General features: G+C 38.7%; 1 protein-coding gene across 2 annotated transcripts in view; it reads right to left on the reverse strand.

Annotated features, from left to right (window-relative positions):
• LOC126369931 (protogenin-like) overlaps positions 1 to 21,582 on the reverse strand; it is a 144,623-nt gene that overhangs the window by 50,381 nt on the left and 72,660 nt on the right. For both annotated transcript variants that reach the window (XR_007566782.1, XM_050014527.1), the window contains exon 2: positions 957 to 1,125. Coding sequence is in view for 1 of the 2 variants with exons in the window: in XM_050014527.1 (XP_049870484.1) it covers positions 957 to 1,125 (169 nt within the window). In the remaining variant the exon portion in view is untranslated. The remainder of the gene's footprint in view (positions 1 to 956; positions 1,126 to 21,582) is intronic.

A 21,582-nucleotide genomic window follows, 5' to 3' on the forward strand; every position in this document is an offset into this window, starting at 1 on the left:
GTTGATGATGCTGGTATTCCACCTCACAACCCATACGATAAGAAGAAGATATAAATATTCTCTAGTCATGCAGCAGGACACATAACAGGGGAGTTAAAAGGACCACATCTAATTACAGGCTGATTACCCGCTTGTCCGAAAGTAAGATGATCCGTGCTACGGAAGGCATGTTTAGCCGCAAGTCCCAGTTACTATTTACTAATGTACGTAATTGTTATGAGTCATGTCAGGAGCCAAAGGTGGGTGCATAACAACCCTGACACCAGGGTTAATGAGTTTGGTAATCCACCTCATAATCCACAAGAAAGAAGAAGACTAAGGGAGTTCTTAAACCTACTAGGGGCAGGTAAGAAAAGGCTCTCACTGGTCATCTGTCATAACAGACGAGCGGAAGGCAAGAGGGAAATCACTGCCCTATGTTTCCTTAAAAAAGTAGCATGGAAAATGCTACAATGACAAGAGCGTGGCTCTTAAATTTTGATGTGATGTGGTCACAATAGAACTTACAAATGTAGGGTTTTCTAATAATTTGAGTATTTTAACATTCTTAACAAGTTGATTATTCGTTCATTCGCTCGTTTCGGTAAAACAGTAATAATAAAATGGCAACACTGATAGTCGGCAAGTCATTATAAAGGGTTGCACTTGGCCAAGAGGGGCAGTTCGCTTTAACCTTTCGACCACAAAACACTAGTCTTAGTGGAAACTCTGTCAAATCGTGCCAAGAACGGAAAATAAACAACTTAATACTCTTTGTGAAGTGTGTTTTATTACACAAAGTCGCAGTAGCTATTCGAGCTGCATTGGCTCGAGCACTTTACGTTTTTTTTTAATTAAATCACCTTCTTCTATCGTGTGGCTTGTGAGACGAATGACCAACCTCATAGACCCTGCTGTCAGGGTTTCTACGGAGCCGTCAAAGGTCCCTGAGATGGCCTTGATAAAAACATCCTTACCGTTTTGAACTAATCTCCTCATCACCTCGCTTCCAAAGGTACGGCTTGGCAGGGGGCGTGTCCTCCGCGGCGAGCGGGGGCGGAGGCCTACGGGGCTGCAGGCGCTCCGCCAGCGGCGCCACGCACGGCAGCGACGCGCGCCCCCCTGACCACCATGTTATCGGTACATCTGGGTGGAAAAGGGGAAGATTGTTAGACTTGTGGAGATCTAAAACGGACATTGAAGCAATTAATCTAAAAATGCAGCGCATCTTAACGTCAAGATGGCGGGACCAGTGTTTAACGTGTAGGTATATCTTTTGAATGAGAAAGGTAAACTAGATTTTAGTAGATAGGTAGTGTGTAGGCGCCGCTATTTCAATAGCGCACCCCTGATGCCGGGCAGCTGCGGTATCAGTACTGGTTGGAGGCCGAGGAAATGGATTCTGGTAGGGCTCTAGCTAGAACATCACTGATTGACAAATTGGTCGGTGTACTGCGGAACGGAAGGCGATTGGGGCAACCACCGTTCTACACGCCCTATCTATGGAGTAATAAAGCCCACCGACAAGAGCGTAGCTCTTAAATAAAGAGAGGAGAGAAAGAGGTAGTATATCTAACAATAAGCAATTTCAACATTAAGCAATTGGTCCCGTCATTTTGACGCTAATAAATTACTCATTATAAAACAAGGGTCTAGAATGTTGGAGAAACTGCTGTTTCTTTGTTTCTGATTTGTCTCAGGGCTCGAATCACACTGCAAGACAAATTTATTTTATATAATAGTAAAAATAACATACCTTTAATCAGCTTTTGTACCCCCAGCGAGAGACCGTTATAATACAAAGTATGCTTACCAGAATTCATTTCAGGAAACCACCAAGAACCGTTCAATTATTATCTACACTTACCTGATAGATTTTGTAGCAGCAGCATAGACTAAAGAATGATATATTACGTATAGAATGGATACTCTTCGCCCCACACGATTTGTATCTTTGGTCTAAATTAGTCTAAAAATGTAGTCTATCCACTCTGCGCTTACAGACCAGCAACTATGGGGTCGACGGCGTCGTCGACATGCCGAAATATTACTTTCTTCCTAAGATTTGATTGATAAGATTAATTAAAATAAGATTTGATTCTTTCTTCATAAGATTTGTTTTTTTTTTGCAAGAGAAGTATGTCAGGATCGAAGCAAATGGAATTCCATAGTCTCTGCTTACTCCGGTAGGAAATAGGCGTGAGTTTATGTATGTGTGTGTTTTTATATATTTGATTTTACTGGTGCCAAATAAAGTCAAGGGAAAAGTACGCTGTAAATACTTGTTATATATTTTTTATCGGACGACGCTCAGTGGGTAGGCCCGCTACAAGGTGGACCGACGACGATCTGGTGAAGGTCGCGGGAAGCCGCTGGATGCGAGCAGCGCAGGACCGATTGTCGTGGAGATCCTTAAGCGAGGCCTATGCCCAGCAGTAGGCGTCGTACGGCTGATGATGATGATATTTTTTATACATTGTTTTCATAAATATATTGACTATTTTGAAATATAGAGCTGACGTAAATTGCGCGATATACATAAGTCCTAACTGGATATTTACAAAAAGACAAAAGATTGTAGGATTTTTGTGCGTTCATGGTAGTCACATCCGGTGTTCGAAGAACTACCCGCTTAGGTACGCGGCAAGGCACTAAGCGGTGCGCGGGGAGAATAATATTTTTGTACGAAGTGTCCGAGCTGCCATCCAAAAAGGTCGATAACATGACCTTTGGGGTTTTATTAAATTCAACATGTCCTTGAGTTTATTGTAAGTATTATTTATGATACGAGGAATCGATGAGTGATGAATGAAATATGGAGATCGAAATATCTATCTGTCCTTCGAATTGGGTTTCTTTCTACAAAGTTCTTTAGTGTACACATTAATATTGTTAAAAAGTGTGTGGATTGATTATTTCACCACTCGTAGACTGTATTAAAGAAACGCTGATTGTTTTGCCACTTCGCACATAATTCAGTTTAAGTAGGTAATTACAAAGGTTACAAACACGTCCGACAATAAGAGATAGAATATAAAAACTAATTTTAAAAAGTGAAGAATTAATATTTTTATAACATTTTTTTAAAAGTAGGTAAGATGATCCGTGCTTTGAGGAGCTCGGTGGCGCAGCGGTAAAGCGCTCGGTCTGCGATTGTTGAAGTTAAGCAACTTTCGCAAAGGCCGGTCATAGGATGGGTGACCACAAAAAAGTTTTCATCTCGAGCTCCTCCGTGCTTCGGAGGGCACGTTAAGCCGTTGGTCCCGGCTGCATTAGCAGTCGTTAATAACCATCAATTCGCACTGGTCCCGCGTGATGGTTTAAGGCCCGATCTCCGTATCCATCCATAGGGAAGGCCCGTGCCCCAGCAGTGGGGACGTTAATGGGCTGATGATGATGATCTGTGCTTCGGAAGGCACGTTAAGCCGTTGGTCCCGATTACTACTTACTGATGTAAGTAGTCGTTTCATGAACCATGTCAGGGGCCTTTGGCGGCTCAATAGTAACCCTGACACCAGGGTTGATGAGGTTCGTTCTCCACCTCACAACTCACACGATAGAAGAGAAGATATTAGAGGTATAAGTACTTAAAGGTGGACTTATCTCTAAAACTGGTCAATAAAAGTGGGAAGGCACAAAGTGTGCGAATAAACGAAACGAATATACATCCATACAAATATATATGTCGTGGCCAGATCTTAAGGTGGGTACTGACCGGTGTTGGGAGGCGTATTGTACAATTCGCAGCGAGCATGTTATGTTTCGTCATGTGCTTAAAATCAGTGTTGATACTCGCTACGAGCGCCTTATTTCCCTGTACTGACAGCACGAACGCTCGCTGTGTATGTAACACATTACAATACACCTCGTAACACCAGTCAGTACCCACCTTTAGAATTGATCGTTTCACGACGCGTTCGACCATTTCATGAAATGGTTTTGATCTGTTTGTCAGCGAGTAACAGCTACCGTATAAAATATTCAAGGTTTTTAAATATTACAGCCGTTTTTTATTAAATTTATCTCATTGTTTTCTAATACCTAAGGAATTTAATAACTGAGAGTAATCTCAGTACTTTCACTACAATAATTCTCTGACATTTTCCTGTTTATACGTCCAATTGATAACTTAAACAAAAATGGAACGATTTTCCGGATCATTTTACACATTCTGATAAGAATTTTCCTCAAAGGAATAAAACAAAGTACCTATTGTTTTGTTTTCCTCCGTGACTTCCGTGGTCCAGTGGTTGAGCGTTGGGCTCACGATCCGGAGGTCCCGGGTTCGAATCCTGGTGGGGACATATCACAAAAATCACTTTATCCAAAAAGTAAGATGATCCGTGCTTCGGAAGGCACGTTAAGCAGTTTAACGTAACGGTATTTATGTAACGTCTTAAATCTAAATAAATAGGCCCTGCGCAGACGACAGACTATCCGTGACGCACTTTTTAGTCTGTGAAAATATAACCTATGCAATTATATGCCGTAACGCACACGACGCGCAAAAAGTCCGGCGCGTTACTGCATATAATTGCATAGGTTATATTTTCACAGACTAAAAAGTGCGTCACGGATAGTCTGTCGTCTGCGCAGGGCCATATTCTATCTACTTATCTATCTATCTAAAAACTTATTTTCTATCAAAACTGCTTTTTCCAACTGATGGCAGCATTTCTTTTTCATAATGCATCCCTTATAATTAAAGCACATAATAACGGGTTCTTACCGCGTTTAAACGGGGATATGAGACTCCCGATATTTCAACACTGTTGCAAGTGCCATGATCACGGGATGACGTCACGGATGTCCGTTATTATGTGCTTTAATTATGATAATAACCGCGTAAACTTAAAACAATATGCATCCCTTAGATGGAATACACTCCACGTTTCTCCACATTTTACAGTAATTTATCACGAACTTTAGCTGGACAGTATGGAGAACTGTCAATATTTAGGAACACTCAACAGCGCAGCCGCCTACATTTGAACTTCTAGTTTTTATCCTCATTTCGAGACATGGGTCAGGTAATTTGAGATATCAGAACATAATAATATGTATCCGGCCGATGAAAGTGACGACAATTGACTGTTTTGGGTATTCTAGAGTTTGATTGATGTATTGAAAAAACAGACATTTTTCATGTCCCTCTGCCGGACAGACAGTGACAAGAACACTGAATTGCTTTATCGGATTTTCTCCTGTCCTATCCAACAAGATCTCTAAATCCATGCCAATAATATAACATAACATAAGGTCACAACTAATTTAAAAAAAAAACACGAATTTTGCGACGGAAAACACTTGATATTAACTCAGAATCAAGGTCTGAATCATCCCTCTCAAAGTTTTTGTTACGATGTCACTAACACTGTGTACTTATATAAAAAAGTATGGGACTGAAAATAATTTAAAAAAAAAACAAAAATTTTCATGAATTTTCCGACAGGAAATTCCACTTGATATCAACTCAGAATCATGGTCTGAATCATCCCCCTCAGTATTCGTTACGTTGTCACTAACACCCATACCTACTTGTATGGCTATCTGTATTATATGGCTATCTGATTTTTGCTACGGAAAATTCCACTTGATATTAACTCAGAATCATGGTCTGAATCATCCCCCACAGTATTCGTTACGATATCACAAAGACCCTCTAAGGCTTTGAGGCTTTGACATTAGGAATGAATGTACGTTTGAGGTTTTCTACCATTGGTAATTTGGCCAAGTTTCCTTTGACGATAAATATCAAAATACATTTCGTAATAAGACGCTGAATCTGAAATTCTCAACTCAACCGATTTTTTCCACTCGACGTATCTCGGACGCCTTTCAGATATGAAATTATTTAAATTCTTTACGCGACGATTCTTTAGAAATTAAACAATGATGAAACTTTGTCACAGAACCGGCTCCTTTAGTGTGCTTGACGTGAAAGAAATGTTTTTCGCCTTTCCTATCATCATCTCCCTAGCATTATCCCGTTTTTCACAGGGTCCGCTTACCTAACCGGAATATTTGACAGGTCCGGTTTTTTAAAACGGCACTGCCCGCGTAGGGTAGGTAAACCAGCCCAATACAGGTTAGGTCACATACCTCCGAAAATGCATTTCTCGGGAATGTGGGTTTCCTCACGATGTTTTCTTTCACCGCTGAGCACGTGATAATCATTTATGATCCAAACATGAATTCCAAAACAAATTCGATAATCATTGGTTTAGGTCCATGCTGGGATTTGAACCTGTAGTCTCACTAAAGTCAAACGTTCTTTCAACTGAGCTACCACATTTTATCAGAAGATATATAAAAAAAAATATTTTCCCTACTATCGAACTGTTTTACTTGGCAGGTAGAACATAATGGTATCAAGTAGCTCTTCTCGGAGATTTTAATTTGTCCTTAACGACTTTTAAACTCTTGTGAAAATAAGTAAAAAAACTTTGACCCACTTGGGATGACGGACATTATCGGAGGGGGAAAAAGGGGCATTATTTGCGGTAGAACATACATACATACATACATACATAAACTCACGCCCGTATTCCCCGAAGAGGTGGGCAGAACTACAAATAATCAAGAAACTAATTGCAGCCACTTTTGATACATAGTCCTAAGGTGGATAATGATAAACCGTATGATAATAGGGGATCAGCCTATCGCTCTTACAGATGATCCTTATTAGGATCATGAGAATTAAAAAAATATAATTATCTAAGTATATAACTTTATGTGTATTATAAAGCCTGGGTCATACAGATAGCAGGGAATAACGGTTCAGTCATAAAGTTTTAATGGAGTCCAAACCTTATAATCATAACAAACAACATGAGGTGAGAGAGCGAAATATAAGCAAATAAAGATTAAGCAGTAATATTATAATTAGGGTATTTGACTGGGTCTAAGATAAATTATAAAATGCTAGTCTAGAAATAGAAGCCATTCTAAGATGATCAAAAATCAATCTCATTTTTCTTTTTAACTTATATTCGAATTTTATTTATGAATTAAGTAACAATGAGTACGACATTTGACCGCTTCTATTGATGACGTCACAGGACAGTATTTCCATACAAACTCCAAAGAAAACTTTAGTTTTGACGTTTCGTAAAAAGTATCTCATTTGAAACTAGGGACTGAATTAAATGAATTCATAATAATAATTATTGTAAATGCAATAATAGTACACAAAAGTCTAGAATTTCAACCACATAGACTCTTCGATTATTATTGAAGGATGGAAATATTCAGTAAACGATACGAAATATTGGAATACGAGTAGGTATTACAAAACGAACTCAAGTAAAATAGGTAAACGTTTGATGTCGAGAGTAAACGGCGAAATTATTGTTCTAAGAAATTGCGAGGTATTGCTAAGTATAATGTAGGTAAAGCTCCGAAGAATACTAAACAACTTCAATTGATCTATTAGGTAGATAAAGCAATATACCTCTATCCTTAAGAGTCTATTTTCTGGGTAAGCTCGTTCCAACGTCGATCTCTTCTTCTTCTCGTGGAAGAACGAAGTCAAGAGCAAACCCATATTAATAAAAAAAAATCCTTGAAGGATTAAGCAGAGGTGAACAAAATTTTTATTGCCATCATGTACAATACTTATACAGATCTTAAATACTATGTTTTACGTAGATGGAACAGTACCTGGCCCTGTTACTAGGGCAGTGCAATTTGTCATAAAAGTGAGTTGGACTCGGACATACTTACTTACATTGAAATAAAAATAAAAAATAAAAATAGAAGGGAAGCTACAAGGAAAGAGAGGAAGGGGAAGACCAAGAAGAGCTTACATGGAACAGATTAAAGAGAAGGTAAACGTCGTGTTTTATAAGGAGGTGAAATAATTGGCCTTTGATAGACAAGAATTACTTGTACTGTCTGATTTCTTTGTGTATTTCTTTCTGTGTTCTATTGTGTACAAATAAATAAATAAAAATCGAGAATGCTACACCGACAAGAGCGTGGCTCTTAAATTAATGATGATGATGATCGGAAAATTGCATGTAGGTACTAGGAATTTATTATCAAAATTAAATGCTTGAGAGAAAATTTTTATTAATAAGTTTCGTTATCTTGGGCATATTGTTAATGAGCACTTGAATGATAATGATGATATTGAAAGGGAACGCAGGGCATTGGCAATGCGAGGTAATATGTTGGCCCGGAGATTCGCACGATGTTCTGACCAAGTCAAAGTCACCTTGTTCAAGGCCTACTGTCAGACTTTATACACGTGCGGTCTCTGGACCAACTATACCAAGCAATCGCACAGTGTCCTGCGTGTCCAATATAATGATGTATTTAGAGCAATGTTTCGGTTGCCTAGATATTGTAGTGCCTCTGGGATGTTCTGTTTCTGGCGCACAGATGGTTTTGCAGCTGTGTTAAGGAAACGTGTTGCTTCTCTCATGCAGAGAGTAATGTCCAGTTCTAACACCATCATTAGAAGTATTGCGACAAGTTTCGACTCTCACATCATGCGATTCTGGACATTGCTCTCTGTGGGGAAAAAGTAGTGGTATACTATGATAGTTATTTAAGTAAGTATTGTTATTATTGTCAGGTGTTGTTATTTTTTGTAAATTTTATTATTATATTTTAAGAGTGTTATATTTTGTATGTATGGAATTTTTTTTCTGAAATAAAGCTTTATTATTATTATTATTATTTATTATTATATTATTAAGGATAAAAAGACCTGAATCTTTTGTCTATTACCTACGTCATTTTAATTTACAGTAAGTACCTACCTACCTAAGTTACCAAACTAATACCTACACGTAGCTTAGTTGGTACTTTTGTTAGGTACCTAAATAATAACAGATTCCTAAGTACCGTTTTATATTTTAGGTGACTTTTAAACTAAACAATGTGCATACGAAATACCTAAAGGGCATCAAAAAATTGATAACTTTATCATGTACGAATAAATACATTAGCTATTCAACGTGTACCCAAAAAAGACCCAAAATTACGCGCCATTATGCGAAGTTCTACAAACGGCCGTGGTCGCCACTGCGCAGGTCAAGGTTACCACCTGTCCCTGTCACACTAACCGGGTTTGTAGAATGTTTGTCTTCCGTCCTTGTCGCACTCTTGGCATAGCATAGCTGTTTTGTTTTATTGCGGTACTCGATTGGTGTATTTATTTTTTGTTTGTAAAATGAGGATAGAGCTGTTACTAATTCATTATGTCGGAAATGAAGAATTACGGCGAAGTGCGAAAATAGCTTGGTTACGTAGTTATCTAGGTAACATAATGACAATAATAAAATTTTCAAACAAGTAGAAACACTAACACTGAACGCGTAACGCGAATATTTTTAATAGAAATTCAAGGTCAAATCTGCCATTTGAGAATGTTTCAATAAAGGTTATTGGGGTCCTGCGGAGCGAGGAGCTCGGTGGCGCAGCGGTAATCGCGCTCAGTCTGCGATTGTTGAAGTTAAGCAATTTTCGCAAAGGCCGGTCAAAGGATGGGTGACCACAAAAAAAAAGTTTTCATCTCGAGCTCCTCCGTGCTTCGGAAGGCACGTTAAACCGTTGGTCCCGGTTGCATTAGCATTCGTTAATAACCACCAATCCGCACTGGGCCCGCGTGGTGGTTTAAGGCCCGATCTCCCTATCCATCCATAGGGAAGGCCCGTGCCCTGCAGTGGGGACATTAATGGGCTGGTGATGATGGGGTCCTGCGGTAGCTTGCTTCTCAAACGGGAAGCGCCGGTTCGATTCCCGGTACCGGACTTGCAACAATGAGTTATTAATTTAATCTTAAGTGCAGTTTTCACTAACACAGTTGGCTCGACCATTATAGACGGCGATACGGCACATCACCCACCTATCACGTTGGTCTAACAGAAAGCTCGGTGAGTTGTGGGTACTGAGTTCATCTTGCGATGGATGTACCTCTACTACTCCATTGGGATATAATCGTGAGCTTATGATCACGACACTTTATAATTTTAAGGAGACCATATCTGTAAAATAGGATCATCAGCCGTATAACGCCCACTGCTGGGCATAGGCTTCCCCCAAGGATCTCCACGACGATCGGTCCTGCGCTGCCCGCATCCAGCGGCTTCCCGCGACCTTCACCAGATCGTCGGTCTACCTTGTAGCGGGTCTACCCACTGAGCGTCGTCCGACACGTGGTCGCCATTCTAGAACCTTTCCGCCCCATCGGCCATCGGTTCTCCTCACTATGTGTCCTGCCCACTGCCACTTCAGCTTTGCAGTTCTCCGAGCTATGTCGGTGACAAAAAAAAAATAGGATATACAAGTTTAAATAACCTACTTAACTACGGATAAGTTATTTATAGTACCCACTTAGGTAGATCTGATGATTTGTGTAGGAGGGTAAGTTAGGTATGCCTACTTAGAATTTAATTTCAGAGTGTTCAGAAATAGTATAGAACGTCTAGTGAAACGTACCTTCCTAGATGCCTACTCTACTTCCACGTCTTGCCCTGGGCATTTTGCGATAACGTCCCATTCAAATCAGCAACGCATACAAACTAATCCCCTTGTTCAAGTATTACGTATATTTGTGTTGCTTTGTTCGTATTATTTTATGATATTTTTTATGTTTATGGTAAATCGTATTAATGTGTATTTATTGTAATTGTTATAATTTTGTAATATTAAATAATTATATGTAAGTAAGTTTAAGTAGTATGTATCTATGTACATATATATACCGCGATGTCCGTGGCCTCACTCGGCAGGGCCCGCAGAATACCAGCGTCGTGGCTCACGCCGCGACTTATGCTGAGCGAGGTCCTTTTATTCCGGACTCCACCGCAGATGATCGGGCCGTCAGTGCGTTGCATTTAGAATACTTAGTTTTATTATTATTGTTTTTATGATTTTGGTTTGTTTTTCTTTTTGTTTTGGTATATTTTTATTTTTTTTGTCTATGTACTTATTGATTTCCGTGTGGTTTCTGTCCTGTGTTAAATGTAATGTACCTGTCTGTCTGTGTCTGTGGTGTCCGGAAGTAATAAATGTTTCTTTCTTTCTTTAATTTCCAAAAATCCTTTGTCTAAGAGCACTGGTGATACATCACTATGATAATGAACGTCACAACACTGACTTCTTACTTAGAAAAATCTAACTGATACCGCGCAAAAGCTATTATAAAACTTTATCCATATTGAATTATGAAAAACTGTGAAAAACCTTACAATACAAGGAACAAAAATAAAATTGCTATCCAAATTTCTAGATTAAGTAAATTAGATTCATCTTCTTTGGGGTTACCTATGCATACGTTTTTTCAATAAAATACCAGACAGTATTTTGAATTTGTCAGAATAAAATTTAAAGCTTCACTTGAAGCTTACTTTATGTAAAATTTTAAGATTACCTAAATTATAAAATGACTGGTATTAAATATGTTCCTCTAGTTACTAATTAACTTGTAATGTATACGTCTACATTGACTTCAAAAATGTGTTGCTGTTGCAGTTTCTGGTCATTTCTTCTCCTCAGCCATAACACCTTGCGAAATGACGTAAATTCAAAAACGCAAAAGAACGTTATATTAATGATAATTAGTACGTTAAATAAATGATTCTGATTTCTGAATTCGAATTAGACGTTCTACAGGTACTTAGTCACGATAAGCCTCTATTCTTTCGTATAGTTATGAATTCTAGTCAATAATATTCCAAATCATTGGGTCATACCTACATAGAATTATAACAGGACGTCTAGACTTAATTCCTTTCATACCTAAACTTCAAAATAAGCAATTCCAGCATCTAGAATACTATGTTAATTACTTAATGATAATTCTACTATCAAAATATCCGAATACCTTCGTCTTCTTCTATCGTGTGAGTTGTGAGGTGAATTCCCAACCTCATCAACCCTGGTGTCAGGGTTATTATTGAGCCTTGTTACGAAGGTATTAACGGCCTCCGTGGTCCAGTGGTTGAGCGTTGGGCTCACGATCCTGAGGTCCCGAGTTCGAATCCCGGTGGGGACAAATCACAAAAATTACTTTATTATCCCTAGTTTGGTTAGAACATTACAGGCTGATCACCTGATTGTCCGAAAGTAAGATGATCCGTGCTTGGGAAGGCACGTTAACCCGTTGGTCCCGGTTACTACTTACTGATGTAAGTATGTAGTCGTTAGCCATGTCGGGGCCTTTGGCGGCTCAATAATAACCCGCACACCAGGGTTCTTGAGGTTAGTAATCCACCTCTCAACCCACACGATAAGAAGAAGAATGGCCAATATAAAATTTAGGAAGGTTCGGAAAATTCTACTTGATATTAACTCAGAATCATGGTCTGATTCATCCCTCAAAGTTTTCGTTACGATTTCGCTAACACCCTGTATCAAACATAACAAAACAAGAACAATTCGACATGTCCTAGCAATAAAATTACCAATGTTCCTAATATTACCGTATTACAAGTGGAAATATCGGTAATAACCAATACGCGGTGCGAACTAAGTTATCCAACTTGCGAACTGGCGCTTTGGCCAAGAGCACTTGGCGGAGACTTGGCCAACTCTCGCCAAGTTGGACACAGATTGTTTGGCAACCAGCCAGCAAAGTTACGGCGGGGACAAGCGTGTTGACAAATTGCGTCGATTTGACGAAAACTGTTTGTCAAAAATCTGTCTTTCTGATTTATCGAAAGTTATCTAACTTTCAATATTAGGCCTCTTGGGAGAATTCTCACGGAAAATTCAAGGTTATGTACAAAATGTAGATTTATTTTTATAGTATTATTTGGGGCAAAGCTGAAAATCAGCGTCATGGTACTCCCTCAATGTCGGAGTGCCACAACATTTTGAAGCTGACTTCCCTCCCTTTTTAGAGATAAAGTTTAATTATTATCACATAACATAGATACTAAGTTTGTGTAACTACTAACATCTTATGGACAATCTTAGTCTGAAATATTATTTTTTTTTATTATGTTCACTGCTTACGAATACGTTACGACATCTCCGAAAAGCTACAAGAGAGCAGGCTTCGTTGGTTTGGGCACGTAAAAAGAAGACCTCCAGTTTATGTGGGTAATGTTACAGCCAATCTAAACATACCAGGGCTTAGACCAAGAGGACGACCAAAAACAACATGGGCGGATGTGGTCAAAAAGGACCTGTGTATGTGCAATGTCTCCGAGAACGACACGTCTGATAGAGCGAAGTGGAAGAGAAGTACGAAGAAGGCAGACCTCACCGTCAGATGGGAATAATAAATGCCAAGAAGTGAGAGATTTTGTTCACTGCTACTGTAGGTATATCTTTATCTACTTATATCTAAAATAAAGCGGATGAAGGATAATAGAATTGCAAAAGCGGTATATAAAGCGAAAGTTGATGGTAGGGCTGGCAGAGGAAGACCGAGAAGGACTTACGATGACAAAATTGGAGATGGCCTTAGAAAAGGTTCAACACGATCTACTCTGAACCGGCGTGCGTGTATGAAGCGATTGATGAATGTGGAGGAGGCAAGAGAAGTGTGTCAGGATCGAAGCAAATGGAATTCTATAGTCTCTGCTTACCCCGGTGGGAAATAGGCGTGAGTTTATGTATGTATGTATGTATATATCTAAAATAAATTATTTCTATTCTATTCTAAAAGACACAATTCAATCGGGACAGGTAGGTACTTCTTCTATCGTGAGGGTTGTAAGGTGGCATAATTACGAATATAATTACATAGTTATAGGTCAAATTTATAACGTCCTTGTTTTGAAATCGGTTAAAAATGATAATGAAAAAATTGCAGAAGCTCCAATGCTGTTTGAGAGAGGAATGTAACTTTCATACCTAAATAACCTGATTATCTGAAAGTAAGATGATCTGTGCTTCGAAAGGCACGTTAAGCTGTTGGTCCCGGTTGCTACTTACTGATGTAAGTACGTAGTCGTTACACGAGTCATATCAGGAGCCTATGGCGGCTCAGTAACCTTGACACCAGGGTTGTTACGGTTGGTAAACCGTGTGATGCTCTGTCGCGGAGCCACCACCTCCAATTCAGTTGAAAACGATATAGATTACTGTACGTACCATGTACATAGTGTACGTGAAAAGATTTTATGTGTACGTGCTATAATTAGAAAGAAAACAACAAATTAAAGTGGCTTCGCTGGAGAGCATACTCCCCAGCGGAGCCACTCAGTTTGCATACTTCGAGATGTTTTCTTCCTGTAAATTGAAGTATAGTTTGATGTACGTACTACGTACATAGTGTACGTGGAAAGATTTTATGTGTACGTGCTATAATTAGAAAGAAAACAACAAATTAAAGTGGCTTCGCTGGAGAGCATACTCTCCAGCGGAGCCACTCAGTTTGCATACTTCGAGATGTTTTCTTCCTGTAAATTGTAGTATAGTTTGATGTACGTACTACGTACATAGTGTACGTGAAAAGATTTTATGTGTACGTGCTATAATTAGAAAGAAAACAACAAATTAAAGTGTATATGACGGCATGAACAAAACGTGAAGCGCTGAAGATTTTAAGAAACAATCTCCTTGCGAGAACTTTTTATCTATGCACAAACTACTAAGAGAACCTATTTCAGACGAACGTCTCTCATACAAAACAAAGAGCCTCAGAATTTAGAGTATGACACTTGATTTGACATATAAAATTATATTGCCACACGCAAAAATAATTGTGGGGTTGCCATAGTAATGATATGGCACGGCGTGGCAGTAGTGATAGCTTTAAATTATTTAGATTACTTACTTTAAATTTTGATGACAAGGTTTATAAAAAAAAGACTGCAGTTTACTTGTATAACATTTTATTTTTTAATTTTGTTTTATGTTTTATGGATTTTTTTTCTGAAATAGAGCTTTATTATTATTATTTTAAATATGCCTTTTTGCATTAATGGCAAACTTTCATCTAAACTCTCTAATCTAGAGACATCTGTACCCTTTAATATTTTGTTTATAATAACACTGCTAATCTTGAGAGACCCGGAAAGTTTTTAATAAAAATGTCTTTGTGCAATCCGCATGGCAAACACAATTGTTCCCAGTAGTCCTAAGCCTTCGCAAATTGTCATCACACAAACACTGTAACTTCTGCACTTCTAGAGTTCTTCCTAGCTCACTTTTAGGAAACTGGTGAAATATAACGTCTTTTCGCTTACTTATCTTACACTCATACTGTATGGATATCACAGTTTCCTAGTTGAGAGGCTAACTACGGAATTTATTCAACGCAAATTTCCGGCCGTGTATCTATGACAGATTTGACATAGATTGTCAGTGCCGTACCGATCCGTCACCAAACCTTGTCATCAAAATTTAAAGTAATCTAAATAATTTAAAGCTATCACTACTGCCACGCCGTGCCATATCATTACTATGGCAACCCCACAATTATTTTTGCGTGTGGCAATATAATTTTATATGTCAAATCAAGTGTCATACTCTAAATTCTGAGGCTCTTTGTTTTGTATGAGAGACGTTCGTCTGAAATAGGTTCTCTTAGTAGTTTGTGCATAGATAAAAAGTTCTCGCAAGGAGATTGTTTCTTAAAATCTTCAGCGCTTCACGTTTTGTTCATGCCGTCATATACACTTTAATTTGTTGTTTTCTTTCTAATTATAGCACGTACACATAAAATCTTTTCACGTACACTATGTACGTAGTACGTACATCAAACTATACTACAATTTACAGGAAGAAAACATCTCGAAGTATGCAAACTGAGTGGCTCCGCTGGGGAGTATGCTCTCCAGCGAAGCCACTTTAATTTGTTGTTTTCTTTCTAATTATAGCACGTACACATAAAATCTTTCCACGTACACTATGTACGTAGTACGTACATCAAACTATACTTCAATTTACAGGAAGAAAACATCTCGAAGTATGCAAACTGAGTGGCTCCGCTGGGGAGTATGCTCTCCAGCGAAGCCACTTTAATTTGTTGTTTTCTTTCTAATTATAGCACGTACACATAAAATCTTTTCACGTACACTATGTACATGGTACGTACAGTAATCTATATCGTTTTCAACTGAATTGGAGGTGGTGGCTCCGCGACAGAGCATCACACGGTAAACCACCTCACAATCCACACGATAGAAGAATAAAGTCGAAGTCAGTGGTGAAGCCTGAACGGGGGTCCGAACCAGGGACATTACGATGTAAGTCACGCGTTTTCCGAACAGGGCCATCGCTATCACGCATTCAAATACAACTCAAAGACCGCTTCCCCAATCGAAACCCCGAGGAAATCAACAAAAAATCTCAATTCAAACCGTTGTACATTGAACCGTCATACCGCGCTCAAACGTTCGAATTCCAGAGGTTGACCGGTCCTGTGCGAGCGAGATGGATGCAACTTGCCGCAAGATAGAGAGGGACAACCGCCTGACCTACATCAATAAGTGGACATTTTGCAGAGAAGAATGCAGTTTTGTATGTGTGTGTGAGTGCGCTAGGAATCATTGAATAGAATACTCAACGCACATGCGTAGTTACGTGCGCGTGCAACTATTAAATGGTTAAGTTGTTTTGAGAACTATTTATGTTAATATACTTATAGGAGTATTTTGTGTATTCAATAATAGAAAAACATAAAATAAAGTCCCGAACAATATTTTATCAAAAAAAAATGTTTTTACTCAATATTGCGAATAAAATGTAACTTGAAACGGGACGTATTTGAAAATGCCATTCGGAGGTTGTAAGAAATCAGAATCATTTATTCAACGTACCTAATTATCATTGATAAACTTTTTGAAGGTCAGTTTAACATTTTTGAATTTACGGGAGAGGAAATGACAAGAAACTGCAATAGCGACACATCTTTTAAATCAATGTAAGTAAGTATACATTACAAGTAATTCAATAACTAGAGGAATACATTTAATATCAGTCATTTTTATCATTTAGGATCTTATAATAAGCTGTTTTACATAAGGTAAGCTTTACATGAGCTTTAAATTTATATTCTGACAAATTCAAAATATTATCTGTTATTTTATTGTAAAAACGTATAAATAATCCCATAAAAGATGAATTTAATCTACTTAATCTAAAATTTTGAATAGCAATTTTATTTTTATTCCTTGTATTGTAAGTATTTGTAAGTATGCCTTTCACGGTTTCTCGGAAGGAGAGATACATTTTTACGTACATACATAATGTTTTCATAAATATAAGCTTATTGACATGCGACCGTCAGTACATTTATTTCTTTAAACAGCTCCGTTAGAGAGTCCTGACGACGCAGATTATAAATAGCAATTCCAGGTTGTGTATTGAAATAAATGATTATCACGTGCTCAGCGGTGAAGGAAAACATCGATAAATAAATTATGCGGCCTTATTGCTGAACACGTACACATGTTATTGTGTTCTATAGGTTTTTTTTTACTCTAAAATCTAAAATACCGAGCGAGACTAAAGAATGTCAACCCACTTGCTACTCAACTCCTACATGGTTGGAACATCAGCAGCAGGACTCAAGAGAAAGAACATTCTATTGTTATGGGTTTAAATACAAAAAGACTTTTGCCTCGCTGGGAATCGAACTTACGACTTCGTATAGTGGAAGCGGACGCTTTACCACTAGGCCCGATGCTCTGTTACAGTAACGTCGAAATTTAAAAACCCTATCTATCATACCGTATGCCACCAAAGTAGCATGATTTATATTTTTATCTGCTTACCCTCCTTACCACTCTTAAACACTCCGCAGACCACTTGCACTAGTTGAACCGTAGTTAACAATCCTATTATAGTTTTGATAAATGTAAAATGTTTAAGTAAAAATAATAAGTAAATTTTTGTGATAATATTTAACAAACTTAGATCTTAACATTATACTACATAACACTATTGACATAGAGGAAAGAAACGGATCATTTAATCACAGGATTATAAACGCCCACATAAGTACATTCTAAAACACCTGCTTATGGTCGCACGACCGATCGCAAGTGGCTCGAAATGGGAAAAAGAAATTACTCTAAAGTCGCAGGCAAAAGCTGATAGCAAAGATAGATAGAGGGTAAACTCGCTTGACGCCCTCTGAGGCTTGTTTTCATTTCATTGAAATGGAAACCGTAAATAATTTATTCGGCAGACACAGCAAAGTAATTAGGTAACGGCAAGAGAACGTCTGTACTGAATGTCTCTTGGTGTTATGTATATACTATACCTATCTAGTAGATAGGTATCTATATACCTAAATACAGGGTGTTAGTGACATCGCAACGAAAACTTTGATGTGTGATTCAGACCATGATTACGAGTTGATATCAAGCGGAATTTTCCGTCGCAAAAGTACATAACATAAACAGCCTACCTATACACGTCCCACAGCTGGGCACAGGCCTCCTCTCAATCAACCGGAGGGGGTGGAGCATACTCCACCACGCTGCCCCACTGCGGGGTGGTGGAGGTGTTTGGGCAAGTAGCCCGAAACCAACGGCTTAGCGTACCTTCCGAAGCACGGAATCATCTAACTTTTTCGGACAATCAGGTGCGTCGTTAAAGTATGTAACTGAAAATAATATAAAAAAAAACACACATCCCTAGCATTATATTATCCCGTTTCTCACAGGGTCCGCTTACCTAACCTGAAGATTTGACAGGTCCGGTTTTTTACAGAAACGACTACATATCTGACCTTCCAACCCGCGAAGGGAAAACCAGCCCAATACAAGTTAGGTCACATACCTCTGAAAATACATTTCTCGAATGTGGGTTTCATGTTTTCCTTCACCGCTGAGCACGTGATAATCATTTATGATCCAAACATGAATTCTAAAACAAATTCGATAATCATTAGTTTAGGTTATTCAAACCTGCGACCTCAAAGTGAGAGGCAAACGCTCTACCAACTGAGCTAACCACGGCTCGGCAAACGAGAAAAAAAAAATATTCGAAAAACAAAACGTTCCAATCCACGCTGTTTCCTGAGTCAACCACCTTACCCAAATCATAATGCAAGCCTCGAGATAATTTATTATGAAACATTAAACCCACAGGATATGTGAGACGTGAGTGACGTCACTACCCTTCGCAAGGGAAGTCATAATGACGTCATGACATGAATGACAATCTGTTGAGGGAATATTAAATCTCTCACGCATGTTTGTGACACTTAAATCAATAACAAAATTCATTTATTTTCGGCGTAGGCGCATCAGTTTAGCTTTTATGAAAATGAAAACAACGTTTGCTGCTTATAACTTCTTCTTCTTCTTATCGTGTGGGTTGTGAGGTGGAATACCAGCCTCATCAACCCTGGTGTCAGGGTTAAAGTAGTAACCGGGACCAACGGTTTAAAGTGCCTTCCGAAGCACGGATCGTCTTACTTTCGGACAGTCAGGTGATCAGCCTATAATGTCCTAACCAAACTAGGGATCACGAAGTGATTTTTGTAATATGTCCCCACCGGGATTCGAACCCGGGGCCTCCGGATCGTGAGTCCAACGCTCAACCACTGGACTCTCAAAAGGACGTCTATAGGCTGTTTATGTTGTTATAAACTCGTGACTATACTCATAATTGCATGACGAACTCGAAATTCGAACAACACTAAAAATACACAGTTTATTTCAAAACTCATATAACACATAAATAATAACAATATACCTACTACCTTAAGTGTTAAATTCAAATATAATTTAGGAAAGTACCTTTTAGCTTTTACACCTATAATAAAATACAAACATAACAATTTGTTAGCCTTTTCCCTAAAGGTCTATAAGTGTCAAAAACACCACATGTTTGTTGAACCCAAAGTTGGGGGTAAACAAGGATAAACAAACAATTACCTGAATTATTGATAACACTTTAACTCCCAGAATTACAGTTCGGAGTTGGTAAGCCTTAGGCTTGTAATTTTCGTGATCCTTTCATCAACATAATCGTGACATGGTTAAAATAAAATAACAAATACTAGCACACGCATGAATACGAGTATTAATTATCTTTCTGTCTGTGTGTTTCGTTGGTCTAAAAGAAAGCTCGGTGAGGTGTGGGTACTTAGTTCATCTTGCGATGGATGTAGGTACGATAAGCTGCAAACGTCCAATCAGTTTCTTGCAAAGTAATAAATTAACTGGTTGCACTTAAGACCTCCTAGTTACATGTCGTTTCTGTAAAGACCAAAAACATCTACAAAAATATAAATTTTATAATTATGACAACTAATGGTTTATAATTTCACCACTGTTTACAAATGATTCGCTGGGCTCAGAGACTGCACTTTTGCTCTGTGATTGTACCTCTGACTACCCCAGTTGGGATATATATAAAGCTTAAACTAACGTCATAGATGGTGAGCGGTATCGCCGTCTATAAAGGTCGAGCCAACTGTGTTAGTGAAAACTGCACTTAAGATTAATTAATAAATTCAAATACAAAAATATCTTTATTCAGTAGGTAACATAGTTACACTTTGAATCGTCAATTTTTACATAAGGAACGTCTCATCTGCCTAAAACTACTGCAGCTTCTCACAACCTGTATAGCCCGGGGAAAAGAAGCTGCAAGAAAAACCTCGGCACAGGGCCCTAGACGTTCTTTAAAAAAATAATAAATAAAAATAAACATAAAATATTGATATTCAATTGAGTAATTTAGCTGCCTAATAGCAGTTCTCACTGCAAGTCTGCACTGCAAGTAACTCAGTGCAAGTCCGTTACCGAGGTTGTAACCGACGTTCTCCGTTTGAGAAGCAAGCCAGTTAACCAAAGGACCACAGTGACTTCTTAAAGGACAAGCAAGATGGTAATGATAAAAGAATCCACTGCACGCATTCTCATAGTGGTCAATGAAGGAGGTCGCACGTCAATTGAGTCATCAAGTCAATGCACCGGTTACGTCACCGGCATTTATTAATGCACTGTCGTTAAGCTAAAGGCGAGGAAATATGCCGCTTGGGGTAAGTACTATTATACTCATAGGATTGGCTATATAAGCCACAAAAAAAAGTAGCATGGAAAATGCTGCACCGACAAGAGCGTGGCTCTTAAATTGATGATGATGATATAAGCCACATGCGAGCACATGAACAGTCATAAGCAATATCATGTACCCACTTTAGGACTCTGTTGCACTAATATATTTGACATTTAGTGAGACTTACAGTTCAATTTGTCAAAAAAGTTAATGTGATATGGTACCAAAGTGTATACATATTAATGCTCGTGACCGAACGTCGGAGTTAAAGCAGTCGCTGTAGCCGAAATCGGCTGGATCGCATCATCATCATCATCACTTATAAATTAGACTAACACCCGTATTCCGAGATGTCAACTCCAACTTTCCGCCACTCCGTCCTCAGATATGTGTGGAATTCTCTGCCGTCTTCTGTATTTTCAAATGCATATAACCCACGTGCTTTCAAGGCCAGAGTGAACAGGCACTAGGCGAGCTCGCTCCATCTTAGGCCTCGTCAATGCCTTCAGGCAAGTCTGGGGCCAAAAGCAAACCCATCAAAGGTAAAAAAAGTTGAGGCGACCTCAAACTTAGCCCAAATTTTGTTTTGAGACGGCTCCTCAACCTTAACGCCAGGCGCGCACTACGAGTTTTTCGCCGCACGGCAGAAAAAAGCAGCGGCATAATGTCACACTG

The sequence above is a fragment of the Pectinophora gossypiella genome, chromosome 10 (genome assembly GCF_024362695.1).
Source record: "Pectinophora gossypiella chromosome 10, ilPecGoss1.1, whole genome shotgun sequence".
Classification (NCBI taxonomy): Eukaryota; Metazoa; Arthropoda; class Insecta; order Lepidoptera; family Gelechiidae; genus Pectinophora; species Pectinophora gossypiella.